Source organism: Thermobia domestica, chromosome 2 (genome assembly GCF_964235325.1).
Source record: "Thermobia domestica chromosome 2, izTheDome1.hap1.1, whole genome shotgun sequence".
Lineage (NCBI taxonomy): Eukaryota > Metazoa > Arthropoda > Insecta > Zygentoma > Lepismatidae > Thermobia > Thermobia domestica.
Window position 1 is genome coordinate 19,275,780 of NC_137455.1, and position 16,445 is coordinate 19,292,224.

At 36.9% G+C, this 16,445-nt stretch overlaps 1 protein-coding gene across 1 annotated transcript; it reads right to left on the minus strand.

The window, feature by feature from the left end:
- Positions 1-6,752: 6,752 nt before the first annotated feature.
- On the minus strand, positions 6,753-7,664 carry LOC145678959 (zinc finger MYM-type protein 1-like). Its single transcript, XM_081749564.1, has one exon. The coding sequence runs from the start codon at positions 7,662-7,664 to the stop codon at positions 6,753-6,755; it is 912 nt and encodes a 303-aa protein (XP_081605690.1).
- Between the last annotated feature and the right edge of the window lie 8,781 nt (positions 7,665-16,445).

The window sequence follows — 16,445 nt, forward strand, 5'->3', positions numbered from 1 at the left end:
CCATAGTATTGAAGCTATGGACCTTTAAAGTTCTTTTTTTTTATGTTTTCGGCAGCCTATAACTCCGAAACGAGGCATTTGTGCACCCAGGTTTGCCTATACTTTTTGTCTTATCTTGGTGTCAGGAATCATCTCTCAAACGTTATCGGTGTTCTTTTCAAACACCCTGTATATATATATATAAGAATGGTGAAACAAAGTTAATCTGTACCATAAAATATACATCCCCAATTTTTCAGAGAGAAAAATGAAAATTTTACGACTTTTAGGGGGAAAAAACGGAACACACTGTATAGGTTATATTGAGAAAGTGAAATGAAATATTTCAGTTTAACGTCCCACGCTTATGCCCTTCAGGATAAAGGAGTTGAATGCTCAATCAGGTTTTGGATTAAATTGTTAAAAAATGGTTGTAGTCAAATCTGTTACCTGATATTCTCGCTTGTAGCATAAAGTTATTGAAGTTACACACCATTGGTGTTGTTTTGTGTACAGGTGCCAAACTACTAAATGTTTTCTTCCTAATTAAACGAAAATGGTCATTGCGAAACATAATAAAGTAGTGGCTTCAATATTTACACGTGATTAAGAAGAATGAAGTATACTCGCCGACAAACAGGAACATCCTGAACTTTAGACCGTTTGCACACGGATCCGACAATCGGCGGCAATGTAATCAAATGGTAGCTTACACACGCTTTCTGACTCGGCAAAAAAACCGATGTAACTCCCGGGAGCGTCAAATGCAGTCGGCCTAGCCGCCGACAATGTCGGTGTCGGCTCCGTCTCCGGTTTTGTCGGCGGCAATGCCTTCTTATGCGTGGATGCACACGCAGCCGGTAATGCCGGAGCCGGCTTGCTGATAGGTTCCTTCAATCTAGCCACAGTGAGTGAGTGGCAAGACGTTGTGTATTCTTGTTTCTTTTCCCGTATTTGGATTGTTTGTTTACTTCAGTTTTTTCTGTTATTTTCTTTTTTTTCACATCACTTCAATATATATTGAAGAATGAAATAATCAAAATGGCTGTGAAGTACCACAAGTATAGCGGTCGGCAATTTAGATAAATTCTCAGCAAGTGAAATTCGGATCTTGTTTGAATTACCCAACTACGGCAACGATGAAAAGTGAATTTCACAGATGTATGTATGTATATTAATTTGTTATTTTCTATAGCCGAAACTTACTTAAACGACTAAAACAAAAGGGTCGTTGGATTCGTTTCGATAGAGAATATGTCTTAGCATATATGAAGTCATAATTTAAAAAAATCAACATGGCGGAAATTAACAAAATGGAGATATGAAGAAATTATGAATCTAGGATCGTTGTCCAGTGTTTAACTTGTTAATTATGCAACCCGGTATGTAGGGTATGTATAACCTTCATAATAAGAAAACAAGGATTTAAATCTCCATCATAATCGAAGAAGTAGGCATTCCCAAGCATAACAAAGGTTGTAAATAAAATTAAAGTAAATAAAAACTAAAACACAACAAAAGAAAGAACTGAAAAAGCACAAACAGAACAAGAAAATTCCCAGTCTTGTGGTTGCATGTTCCTTTATCCTATAGATCAGCAGTTCTCAAACTTGTTGTTAATGAGACCCACATTAATTATTAATGAGACCCACATTAATAATAAAAGACATTTTGTGGCCCATTTACTTTTATCCAAATACACTTTGACATTCTTTCTCAATAACCGTGTCACATGAAATTGTATGCATGCGCAGAGAGGGTTACAGTGTTTCCATTAGAAAAGTAGCACAGAGCTAACAGTATTCCCAACGCAATGTCCTACCCCGTGACAAATTTTGACTCATCTTCTTTCTTTCCATCATAACCCAACATTTCTAGTGACTGTGCGACAGTGCCGGGCTCTGAGTAACCACTTACTCTTCACCTCATTAACAAACGCTTGCAATTTTTATTTGCTGAATAGTACTTCACATTGTTCACAACATATGTTTCTGCATCAAAATAAAATTTTCAATCAAGGAAAAACTTCTCGCGACCCACCGAAAAACGGACTGCGACCCACACTTTGAGAAACACTGCTATAGATTATAATAAAAATATTCATGTACTCTGAGTCTAGTCTGGCATTTGTTCCATAGAACGATTGTGGACTGAGTGAATAGGCAACCGCAAACTACTTCTCGGCACCGGCATTACCGGGATGTGTGTGCAAAGCAGCGCCGGCACCGACATTGCCGAAGCAGGCACCAGTTTTGCCGGGCGCGTGTGCAAAGCAGCCCCGGTTCCGGTGCCGGGGACGTGTGCAAACGCTGTTAGTCAGAGCCGGCTCTACCATATGTACCACAGGTGTTTTTCCACCGGGAGGCAAGTTTCGAGAGGTGCCAAAATGTCATAACTATATTATTTAAAATAAATATTTCTTGTTGGAAAGAGACTTCATGTTGATAGTTAAATTACTAAACTCACCTTCTATTTGAATACTACATTCATAAATCATGTTTATGTCGTATTAGTTTAAGGTCACATGGACAGTTCTAAAAAGCAAATGGTCAAATAAATCCCAGCATGATACAAAAACTCAATTATCGAACAGTACCGAACACCTGTTCCATTTAGTTAGTTACCACAGTTTTGATACGAAAACTAGTCTTGTCTTTGCTACAAACAAGTTCCTTATCATTGAGGATAGAAACAAGTCCTTTTTATTTTAACAAATGTAGAAGGAAAGTCAAGAAATAAAGATGAAAAAGCAAATTGCACAGGAATTGCAAATTGCTATATTGAAATTGAAGCTAGATATTCAATTCTATAAAAAAGGATTACCATCTTTTCTCTGCAGGTATGTTTGCTTTATGTTTCACTAGCATAATAGATTAGAATTTAAAGAAAAAAGCACATAACGAGATTGTGTTTGTTGTGTTTAGACATTTCTGAGTGCGAGTGTTCTTTTCCTCCCCTTCGTTGTTCATGATAGGGCAGTATACTTAAAATCGTGTTTTTTTTTTTAAAGATTTGTTCTTTGTGGAGAAAAGGAGAGAGGCGACAAATGATGCACGGGACGGCAAATTGCCTAGGGCTGGCTGTGACTTTAGTAGGCCTATTGCAATTTGGTAACAAACTTTCTGGGTGAAAGAAGAGCATCGCAAAATGAGCAAAAAAATTAATATTATTACGCGTTGTGAAATGTTCTTGGCTTAACGCTATTTTGAAGAATTTTTATAGTCTGAAATACATCAAGATCTAATGGAAAATATTAACATAGATTACAGCACTTCTACTCATGTAAATTTTGACCCAAAAAATATGCTTACGAAACTATATTGGTGAAAGATTACAGAAAACATACGTTTATCGATATTGTAAGTGTCAAATATACAGCGTAAAGCTTTGTTCATAGCTCAAAATAAACACTATTACAAATTCTCGATATCAAGTACTAAGATGATTATAATATTCCTGAAAGACAATGTGAGCGCTAGAAATTATTGTACAGTCCACAGCAAAAAACCTTCAACATGAGCATGTAAGTTTATTGTGAAACGACGAAGTCTTTTGCTCCAAAATAAGTGTGCAAGGGAGGACATCGAGGTTTCTCCTGGCGTGATTCGTGCCACTCAGACGTTATGTTGATTCCCTGGGCTGTTAGATGTAGTTTCACAATAAACTTAAATGCTCATGTTGTAGGTTTTTAGCTGTGGACTGTACAAATGTATCTGGCTGATACACAGGATTTTGAAGTTGCTATAATAAATTTATTAAGTCATTGTTCTTTGCAAATGGAAGATTTGACTGGCCACTGACGAATAACACAGTTATCAGTAGTAGTACTTGCAGAGCTAGTTCACCATAGCTACTGGGGTAATGAAACAGGCCCGTATCCAGAGGGGGTCTAGGGAGGCCGGGCCCTCCTAAATTTTTAATGCCCCCCCCTAAAATTTTCCCGGTGGGCTTGCAAATGAACTATAACATGGTGCTGAACAATAATATGGTTGGATCGCCCACCCCTACAATTTTCGGCTGGCTATGGACCTGTATTGAAACAGCCTGTTCCTTTTTGCGCGTCCGTTTAGCTAGTTCTTTAACACCGCCACGGTGTTCTTTTTACACTGCAAAATTAACAGTGTCACTAATTTAACACTAGCTCTGTTTTAACGGCAACACCAGGCCTGTGTTAACCGCAACACCAGATCTGTGTTAATCGGAACACCAGGTCTGTGTTAACCGCAACACCAGGCCTATGTTAACTTCAATACCGGACCTTTGGTATTGAAATAACACTCTATACTGGTAGTTAACACTGTTACTGATCTATGTTAATATTGAGCTGTCTTAACATTATCATATTTGTTGTGTGTATTATTTAATATATTTATTTTTTAAATACTATAGTATATTTACTGTAGTTAGTAAAAGATGCATAAATACTACTTCCACGTAATGTGTTAAGTGCACATGTTTATGAAAGTGTGTGTGTGTATGTGTCGTAACTGTGAGTGTGTATCGGTCTTCCCCTTGGAAAGAAATCCTCCGAATTTTGATGAATGTATCTTGGTATAATCTCTGTGGATTGACTTTTGATACTATTGAAGATATAAGTGAAGGTGCCACTTATCCTTGGTGCGTTGTGTCCCTGGTTCGATCCCCGGACAAGTTAGTTTATGGTGGACAACATCGTGTCCATGGGTTTTCTTGGAATACTTCCGTTTCCTCCCACATTCTGATTCCACCAAATATTCTATTATCATTCACTTGCCTAATTACCATCTCCCTTAGCCTATAGGGCATAATCGTGGGACGTTAAACTGAAAAATTAGATGCAGAAATATAATGAAAAAGTTTGATCACGTGTAACCTGGTTTCTATTTTTTTTTTTTTTTTTTTTTTTTTTTTTTGTGACATACTTACGTTTCTTGCTTACGTTGCATATATAATTTTAAGCGTTGACCTTTATTGTAGGTACGCCTACTTTTATATCGTATAACCAAAGAAAAGACATCGTTTGACCGAATAACAACGAAAATAGTAACAGTGCTGAAGAAATATATGTCTTTTTCATACCAGTACGTAAAACTACAAACCGAGAGGGACGTAATCCAATTCGGAAGACATAGCCGGCAGGAAATGACTACCAGCATACCTGTTTCTAATCTTTTTTTCCCTTTGTTTCTCTTTGGGGAAATGAACTGGAAGAGACCTATGAGAATGGATGGAAATGTGTCTTAACTTAGTTACCCAAACTTAACATAGTTTAATACTTAGTGTGACGTCATAGGCTGCTGAAGAAGAACATATTTGTCTTACATCTTTCATGGCTTACACACACACACACACACACACACACACACACATATATATATATATATATATATATATATATATATATATATATATATATATATATATATATATATATATATATATATAATGAATATGAGTTCCTCGTTCGATTTCAATATTCTTGGTCTTGAAAGGAACTTTAAGAGGTATTCTACAGCACATAATTCATCAAAAATGGTGTGAAATAAAAAATATTTAGAATAACGCCTCAATGTTATGTTCTGTAGGCTTAAGAAGAGAACACAAATGATACTTGTAGCAGCAGATAGATGATTGTAAAAGAATTTGTGGAATGGAACAAGTTGAATAATAGACCGGTTTATTAAATTGCCTGATTTGGGGGGTCAATCCGTACCAGTCTTCGCAAAATTCTGCGTACAACAACGTAATGCAAAAAGTGCAATATATCTATATACACAGGCTGGTTGTAAAATCAATACAGGCCCGTAGCCAGCCTGATTGCTTAGGGCGGGCAATGATGAATACTGAGGGGGCAATGGCAGGGACCTCAAGGAACACAAAACTCTTTTTCTCTCTAATATATATATATATATATAGATAGATATAGATAGATAGATAGATAGATAGATAGATAGATAGATAGTTTTTGTTCCTTGAGGCGCTTGTCGTTGTCAATTTCTATGTTTATTTATATATTTATTTATTATTTATGGAATCTATAAGAAAGTTGAAACACTTTATTATGCTGATAAATATTACAGTACCAAATCCACGACTATCAAATATCATCATTAACATTTTTTGTTAAAATGATGGTATATATTCAATATATATTTTAATACACTAAGTAGTACTAAAAGTAAAAAAAATAATAATTTATTTTAGGAACATTTATTAACTGTTATCTAAATTATAGTATTTTGGAACTACAATACTTTTATTACAACTAGATTATGGACTATTTTTATGTATAAAAATTAAGAAACAATCCTGACATAAGTAAAATAAATAGTTTTACAGTCCTTATGTAAGTAATTACATCAAAAGGAGTTTACGTGAGCACTTCGCAAATTCAATTACAAGCTGGTCTAGATCTAGTGCACTCAGAATATCTTTGTTGTAATCCAGGAAAACGAGGTCCGATTTTCTTTCATGTCCAATAGACAGACGTTGAGGTCGAAGGAGAGCTGTCAGATGTGAGAAGCAGTTTTCGACCGTGGACGTAGAAAACGGAATAATTAGAGCAGCTTCTATAAGCATCTTTAGGCCCGGGAAAGCCTCGCCATATTTTCCAATTTGTCTTGTGAGCTCTTCCAGAGATGATGTCCTGTTGATCAGTCGATTTGCTAGATCTATTTTCTGCTTCAAATTCTGAAGTACTTTGCAATGCAGGTCTTTGTACTTTACAACATCACACACAGGTTTCAAATTTTCTTCACTTCTTTTCTTGCTCAGTAAGTTGTGAATGGCACCAATCATAGCTGTCCCTGTCTCTCACTGCACCTGCTCCGAATTTCTTCGACGGAGATATCGAGAACTTCGCAGAATAATCTTTTCAGCTCCTTCTCGTCTTCCTTTCCCTTCTCTAAATTTATATCTTCCAAATCAACAACCGAATCAGCTAAGCGACTGGGGAGTGTGCATTTGCCTTTCAATCCTTTCAATGGTTGCGCCTTCATTGCATCGTGAAGGATATTTTCAAATATTTCTTTGTCTTGCCGGCAAGACCTGAGCTGTTCCGTTACCGATTCTATTAACTTCACAGCGGCATCAATGTCTAAATCTCTTCTTTGTAGCAGTGCGTTTGTCGGTTTTAGATATCCAAGAACCCTGAACATGAGCTCAGTAAGGAAACAGAAAGTCTTAGTGGAGATCTGATGTAGTAAACCAGTAGCTTCAACTTTCATTGAGGCGTGTTCTTCACGGGAAGTTTGAATTGCCATCAGTGCGCTTAATATGTGAAACCTGTCGTCATGAATTACAGTCACTGTGCCAAGATGTCCAGTCCAACGTTGTTCCAACAATCGCTTTAAATTCCTTCCTGCGTAATCTGCTGCAACGCGCCTTTTTCTGAAAAAGTAATATAGTTGTTGACAAATATTAAAGAACTCTTTCAGTTCAGGAATTGTGTCAATGGTTCTACAAATAACTAAATGTAATTGGTGATTGAAACAGTGAACAAACAAAATGTTCCTCTTCAAATCCTCAGACAAAAGAGCTTGCACTCCATTTTTCTGTCCACTCATGACAGGTGCTCCATCGTAGCACTGTGCTATTATCGTGTCGGTTTTGAATTCTACTTTTCTTAAACAATCTAAAATGGCGTTCTTAATGCTGGCAGCGTCTTGTTTGTCCAACTTCAGTATAGCTACGCATCTTTCTTGCATTTTAAAATTCACAAGGTACCTAATTGCTACAGACAAATCTTCGATTCGTTGCTTGTCTGTGGTTTCATCTGTAAGTAATGAACAAAATGTATTTTCGTATACTTCATTTACTATTTTCCTCTAACAGATTCTAACATGAAATGAATTATCTCATTCTGAATATCCGGACTAGTGTTTGTTGCATTGGCAGGGATAGTTTTGACAATTTCTGCTAATTTCGGATCTTTACGAATACTAAATTCAAACAAATTTAAGAACAAACCACTTGATTATTTTCCGAGTTGCTCACACCCAGAATCTCCCCTAAAGGACAACTGATTCACAGCCAAGAATTGAATAACTTCCATCACACTTTTCACATAGTACCTATTATTCATAATTACATCACTACACACGTTCTTCACGACTGTTTCGCCCGAGTCCTCACGTTTCCGTTGCTCCAAGTAGTAAGTCACAGCGAGCTTATCAGTTTCAGAATCGGCGTGACGAGAAAATCCCTTATTTTTCTCGGTTGCATGCTTCCAGTCTCTGAAACCATTCTGCACAAATGAGGGATCACTGTTTCTTGACGGATATTTCCGGCATGGGAAGCAAAAGGCAGCATCTAACATAACAGAACCTGGAAAATTTGCAAGATGCGGCTGAGCGGGTTTTGTATCGGCAAGGTCTGATACATGGTGGAAATCAACACCAACATGATGGAATTCAGATGTTTGAAGTTTAGTTTCTTCTTGACCTCAGGGCATTTTTTAAGCTACCTTTTTGTATCCAAATGGATACCCAGGCCCAGCACTTGGATACCCAGTCCCAGCAGTTTGGATACCCAGAGCACGTCATAAATCTTTAAATTACTGGGAGAGTACTTGAACAATAAATTGCCTAAATTACTGTACATATGAAATTACTTCAATATACTTTGGTTTTGTGACTTAGCTTGTATTCTGTGGATAAATATAAAATTGGAGAGTTTCATTCTTGAAATTTCAGATATTCCTCTTTCCTTCGTTTTGCGTACTCATTTGTCTACCTCAAGAATCTAGCACTTTTATTCTACAATACGCTAATACAGAGAGAGTTAATAGACCGACTAAAGAGATAGAAAGGTTGAAGCCGAACTCTCACATGTAACGGTCCGAATGACGTTTAGCTTATATACCTTTTGAATAGTCTCTGAGAGAAAATAACAAGAAAACAATTTGTTATTTGGATATTTAATTTTATGAAATTGAATTTTTACTTAGCTCACAATACTGTTTTGGTTCTTTACAATTAAGACTCATTATTTCTGATTAAAAATATTGTAAATAAACCTTTTACACTTTTGGGGAACACTTTGCGTTGCGACGATAGCCAGTTGTGTTTCTGACGTAGCAACCTTAGATCAGAAACGGCAATATGTAGAGCAAGAAGGAGCTGTTGATTCAGAGTATCAACGCCGATGGCTTTTAAGTGAAAATCTCTCACGCCGAATGATTAATATAGCTACGTGAAATCAAAGCCAGGATTATTGTTTGTCATCTATAAGGTAGGCTCACGTGTTAGAACATATTTGAGGCTAACTTAACCTATCTGTTGAAGAGAAGGTTATGGTAAATAGGAAGGAACTAGAACGACAGAAATAGTTATGCTTGCCATGTTTGTTTTGTTTTGCTGCTTGTATGGTTTCTGGAGAAAACTGAATATCAAGTTTCCTAAAATCCATATCTGTTTTATTGAGAAGAAGCAATCACAGGCGCTTTTTCCTTTAAAGTCAGATTGCCTTTTATTCTTTAACATCATATGATTGTTTCACTCATCCTACCGTCACACCGATCTACTATGCACTATATTGTTGATATTCATTTGATGCGACGCATATTAAGTTATAAACTTTGATGAAACAACTTTTGATTTTTTGCTTAGTTTGGGTTATATATTGACAATGTGAGTGCATTGATTATACATACATAATGTTGAAGTCGATATTTTAGAGTCCTGTTGAGACTGGCTTTCAGCTATTCCTGAGCTACGCTCGTGCATTCGTAATTTGGTCCCCTTTCCAGAGATTCCTAATTTTCATTATCGCCCAATTCCAATCTTCCCAAAGATTGTTCTCTTTAACCTAACCTGTTTTATCCTGGTCTAACATTTCCTTGCAACCAAACATTTCGTGTCTGTTATGGGCAATATCGGTAATTGAGATTTGTTCAGGCACATTTTCTGACATAATTAATAGATGGCACAAACTTGAAAGAAAGTAAGAGATTGTTCATTAAGTACAAAGAGTTATTTTTAACAATCTTTGACCCTCTTTGATGCACAGTTACCTTCAGTGGCAGATTTGCGCCTGCGGTGAAGGCGCTCAGATACTCCAAAATTTTAGGATTTCTATAGAAAACAAATTAAACATTACTCATAATCTTCAAGCCCTGCCCCCCTAATATTTTGGGACTTCTAACCACGAAGTATTCCTAAGAGAAGCTCATACCAAAATATTTTTCTAAATTTGTTGCTGGTCACCTTTGTGCCCATTCCCCTTTTCCCCTTATACTCAGATATTAGAATCTCTAATACTCAGATTATAGTAATTGTGTACTTTTCAGTTTTTCTTCAGTGCGAGTTTTCTTAAATACTGCCAGAAATGTTTCCTTTCGTTTGGTAATTTTACGAACAGTGAAATGCTAGAAAATGATTAAAAGTTTGCGACAGTTAAATTGTTAGAAAGAATCCCTTATGTCACAAAACGTAACAAATTGAAAATCTTTCTAATGCTCTGTAGCGTTACACAATTAATGGACTGTCCTAATAGTATCTGACAAATACGTCATTTTGTATGTCATTATTTGAAAAGTGTACTTTATACAAAAATGTACTTTAAAAAATCTCTACTATGTGTGACAAAGGCCCTTTTGTGCCTGGATACCCAGTAGCGATTTCTTAAAAAATGCACTGCTTGACCTTCTACACATGTTGACACAGATGACCCTGCTTCTGAATTAGTTTCATTTTCGATAACTTTTGCACCAAAAAATTACTTGATGGATGCCTGCTTCATATTTATGGCGTTATAATAGTCGGTGGAGTAATCGGAAACGTCTGGCGAGGTACACTTGACTGTAGTTCATTTTCTACTGTTTTTGTTTCCTTCTGGAAATTTGCTAAGCACTCTGCTACTTATTATTGCGTTCCTGCGCAATTATAATGGTGTGTGACAAAATCTTTTTAAAATAATAGGTTCGGTGTTCTGCTGCCTCTTGATTTTTTTCTCTGAGTGCATATAAGGAATTAACGTCCTCTTCATTCCATATATTTGTAAACAAATCGTGAAACAAATGGTTCGGGATCACTCAGAAAACACAAAGTGGGCCGATGCAAACTGCTATTTAGAAACATTTTACAATCATTGATTTATTTTCGTGGGCGCTCCCCGCAAAGACTCAAATCACGTGAATAACAGCATTGTTGCCGCTTTTACAATAAACAAAACTTCCGAAATCCCCACTGATTTTTTTTTTTTTTTTTTTTGTTTGTTTTTTGTTTTGAATCTGTCTATTCTAGAGGCGCATGTACGTTTTCTCCAGACATCACAGTTTCGATACCATTTTCATATATGAGACATGCGTTTTCCTTGCACTGTAAGGAACATGGACATGTTGCATGTTTTACACGTTAATTACAGGCACACGTGGGACATGTACTGTCAAGTCGGCAAAGAAATGTTTTTTACCTGCAACGTTACACATGCACAAGCCAGGCACTCACATTCATGTAACATAGCCTGTTTTCGGGGCAATTTTCATATGGATATTCTTTGGAAGGACATCTTGTCCAACGCCTGGAATGCTTGTCGTGGTTGTGATTCTTCAAACTCTTGGAATGAGGAAAAGTAATACATGGGAGATTATTGAGTATATCTAGCAATAAGAATAACTGTTGTGTTTTCGTAGAAATATACGCCACGTTCAATTTCATTTGTTAGTAGTAGTAAATGCGCGCTAAGTTTAATTTTATTTAGTAAATAAAATGACAAGATTTTCCTATTTGTGATTTGCTGAAACAATTTGAAACTTCTGGACAACGTCCTTTTTAGAGTGGAAAAATATTTTAGAGCGGGCAAAAAATATTTTAGAGGGGGCATTGCCCGCTCTAGCCCCTCCCTTGCCACGGGCCTGAATCAATACCTATTTGTAACAATGAATATTTCAAAGTAAACAACCTATCACAGTTCTATTACATTAAATACAATATTAGGGTGTACCATTTGGTTATTAATTTGCATTTCAACGTATGCACCAGCATCTTCCATACACTTCTGGAATCTTTTAGGAACAGAATCCACGACTCTTCTTTGCATCTGAACTGGAACATTTGCAAGCTTGAACTTGCACGGATATTTTGTTTAAGACTGTTAATATCCTTTGGTTTCAACTGGTGCACTTGTTCCTTACCCTAACGCCAAAGGAAGAAGTCGCATGGGGTTAAATCAGCGCTACGTGCAGCCCATTCTGTTGGTCCCCGGCGGCCATTTCATCTGCCAGGGAAATTGTCGTCAAGCCGTGTTCTCACTGGAATTGCATAGTAGGGCAGTGTTCCATCTTGCATGGACAGCAATCCTCTCCCATTTTCCTATTCTTGAACCACAGGCCATACGTTCATTTGAAGCATCTCCAAGTATCGTTCACCATTCATGGTCATATGACACCAGATGGTTACGTATCGTCTTGCATTTTTTCCATTTATTGATTTCTTATGGTAGTTTCTTTTTTATTGAGTTAGGGTTAAGCGTTGCATTCCTATCTCGATCTTGCCACCACCATCTCTGCACTTGCACCACCGACCTATAAATTTCTAACCTGGCGGCAATCGTAGCTCTGTCTTCACGCTGCATACGCCAGCCAGTTTGCTGTTTTCACTGGATCAACTTCTGAAATCATAAATGCTAAACTTCACATTGTTAAACATGAAATCAAAAGCCAGTTGATGCTAGTCTACTGGTAGTCTACTGGATCAAACGCCAGCTAGAGCTGATGATTAATCTAAATCTTCTAGGATTAATCTAAATTAAAAATAGGTATTGAATTTACAACCACCCTGTATAACTGCTACGACGATTATCGCAAACTAAATCGCAAATTTTGTGTTCCGTTGACGCAAACAGTAAAGGAATATGCCCCTCGGTTGATTAGAGTTTAGTGTTCTGTTGATGAGCAAGGTTATATGAGGCATGGACGTATTAGCGAATGACGTATTCCAACCACGTGAGCTCCCATCGGGAATCGAACTCGGGGTCTCCCGCGCCAAAAAACGCGTACACTAACTATATAGCCACCAAGAAGAAGTGGAATTGGGATTTCTTTATATGCAATAATAAACCAGTTTATTAAATGCTTGATGTGAGGGTCAATCCGTACCAGTCTTCGCAAAATTCTGCGTACAACAACGCAATGCAAAAAAATTGCAATATATCTATATACATAGGGTGATTGAAAAATCAATAAATATTTTTAACAATGAATATTTCAAGGTAAACAACCTATTACAGTTTTATTCCATTGAATACAATATTAGGGTGTACCATTTGGTTATTAATTTACATTTGAACGTATGCACCAGCATCTTCCACACATTTCTGGAATCCTGGATGTAATTAATAATTATCTTTGTCCATAGATTGTTGTAATGGGCTTCCTCACTAATATACTAAAAAGTTATCACTGATCTGAAATGTGTTAAGGACGCTATCTTGGGAAAATGGCGGATGACGAGGCGCCTTCATTCGAATTTTGACTAATTTCTTAAGAATAAACAACTGGATCAATTTGGAAGAGAAGACGATATTCTATCAAGTCTCAACATTCTCTAACAATGATGGTTACTTTCCGGAAAAAAAAATCTGAGAATTGTCGGTTTTATCACAATATTGAAATATTTTTAGGACTAATTGCCACCATTCATAATCAAACGAGTTTTAATTATGTATAGATAAATTTAGGATATTTTATTTTATTCTTGATGATCGTGAACCCCACCACTACTACCCGCTCGAACTGCCAATACTACTAAAGCTATATTCGTAAACGAGTCAAACATTATCTACACGTTTATCATAACTTTTCTTACATTGTGCACTTTGTCTTCTGTCCTCGCATATTTTATTGTTATACTGTTGTAGTAATGCTGTGAAAGTGTGATCTTAATTTCTCCATTTTTCTTCCTTCTGTTCCAGATGTATCATGGCTGCTCCATTAGAAGTTTGCACCAAATAGGAACGAGCAGTGATTCGATTCTTCTGGTCGGAGGGTGTCAAAGGGTAAGACATTCATTGCAGACTATCATCGCAATATGGGAGAAGTGCACTACCTACCACGTAAAACTGTGTTTTTGTAGCTCGAGAAGATTAAAAGTGGTCGAACAAGTGTAACGCATGAAGAGGGAGCAGAACGGTAATCAACCTCCACTACAGATGACAACATTCAACAAGCTCGTGAGAAGGTTCTGGCGAATAGGGAATCACTATCGATGAGGTAGCAGCTGCTTTGAACATCAGTCATGCCTCTGCCCATCAAATTATCTACGACGAGCTCGGTTTTCATAGTATGTGCACGGTGGGTACCAAAAAAGCTTACTGCAGAACACAAGCTCACTCGTGTTAGGGTCTGTCAACGCTTACTCACTCGCTTCAACAATGAAGGTGATGCATTTTTAAGCAGAATAGTTATCGGCGTTGAAACATGGGTTCATCATTATGAGCCAGAATCAAAGCTCCAGAGTATGCAGTGGAAACACCCTGGATCTCCGACGAAGAAAAAATTCAAGACTAAGCCATCCGCAGGAAAGGTTATGTTAACTGTGTTTTGGGACTCACAGGGGCTCATAATGGCAGAGTTCATGGAAAAGGGAAAGACGATCAACAGTGCGAGTTATAGTGAAATGTTGGAAAAGAACCTGAAGCCGGCAATTCGCAACAAACGCCGAGGTTTGTTGTCGAAGAAAGTTTTGTTGTTGCATGACAATGCACGGTCACACACACGGCTCATCACCTATTGAAACTATCAACAAGATGAAATTTGAGTTATTGGAACACCCTCCCTACAGTCCAGACCTAGTTCCATCTTATTTTCATTTGTTTGGGCCACTCAAGAATGCTTTGCGTGGTCGCCGATTTGCCTCAGATTTAGACGTGCAAAATGCGGTGCAAAAATGTCTTCACGACCAACCGAAAACCTTTTATTTGGAAGGAATAGTAGATGAGACGAAAAATCAAATGAAAATTCACTTCAAAAAGGAAAACGAAATATGATTGTTGTCAGTGGCGGCTAATGTTAGTGTTGCAGCGTTGCGCAACGACCAAAGTATTTCAAGAAAAAAATATTATTAGCAATAGTAGTAAAGAACAGAAAAAATACTTTCTAATACTCCCATATATACTTTAAATAACATATTTTTTTTACTTCTCTAACTGTCCGTTTCGTTAATCCGTTTTAAAAAGCGAAAAATAATCCGTCACAGAGTCTCTAATTTATATTGTGTTGCAGCGAGCATGCAACGACCAGATACCTTCAGCGCGAGAATTGGAGCAAATGTTAAGTCTTCTTTCCCCTATCTCAGAAGTTAAAGAGTCTGGTCGTTGCAGTGCTTCTGCAACACAGCACAGTTTCCAGTGAACGAGAAGGTTTTTCGCGCTAAATAAGATATCTAAATTTTATTTCACTAGCAGTTAACAAATGGAATTTGTTTTTATGCATTCATATTTTTATATTACGGTACTAATACTGAAGCAAATCAATATAATGACAATTAAGAAAGGCGATAGCAGAATTACAAAATAAAAAAGAAAATATATAGTAGAGAAGAAATCAAATGAAAGTAGATCCGCATTTACAAGTTAATTCTTAGCTTATATAGATAATGAAAATGTCTTCTACAGTAATTTGTAAACCAAATATTAATAAGTCAATATGCATAATCCCCTCCCCTCTGTGGATAGTATATACATATTTCTTTTATAAAATAAGTATATTTTATACTCTTGATAGAACTGTATGGTGGGGAACGCCATATTGAATTTGGGAGTAGTTAGCAATGCTCAGAGGCGTAGCCACGAGGGGGGTCTACCGGGTCCGGACCTTCCCAAAATTTTGAAACTCGACTAGCATTTGTAGACTTTCTTAACTAACTATACTTGTTTGACAGAGAAACGATTGATGTAAGCTAAATATTTTATTTTATTTTACGCCTCATTATGTACTCTTTCTTTTCTTATAGAAATAATCGTTCTATCATTTTTTCTAAAAATATAGGTGACAGTAATTAAGAATTACTTATCTTTTCGGGTACAGTAAAATACAGGTTCGTTATTACGTAGACGTATTGGACCTTCCTCAAATACTTTGGACCCCTCCCAGCTAACATGTTGTTCCTATATCTGGCGGGTTTCAAGGTTGCTTTCCAGAACATTGATAAACATTGTTTCGCCTCATGTGGAAGTATATTGTGTTCATCATGCATTGCGTAACAACCAAGACGGATAATTTGGAATGTAGTTCTTTTTTTCTTTTACGCACAAGTGTGTGTGTGTGTGTGTGTGTGTGTGTGTGTTGATATATGAATAGGGTTGCCAACTCTGTAAAATAAAAAGAACCGATACTTCCTCAAAATTCTCTGTGATATAGGTCTCAGCGTGAAGTATCTCTGTTCGGACCTATCCATGGAAAGGAAATGTACTATCGTGACCGAAAGTGCATTAACACATATATTCTGTATGTCCTTAGAACATTCACTAATAACCTTAATAGATACATT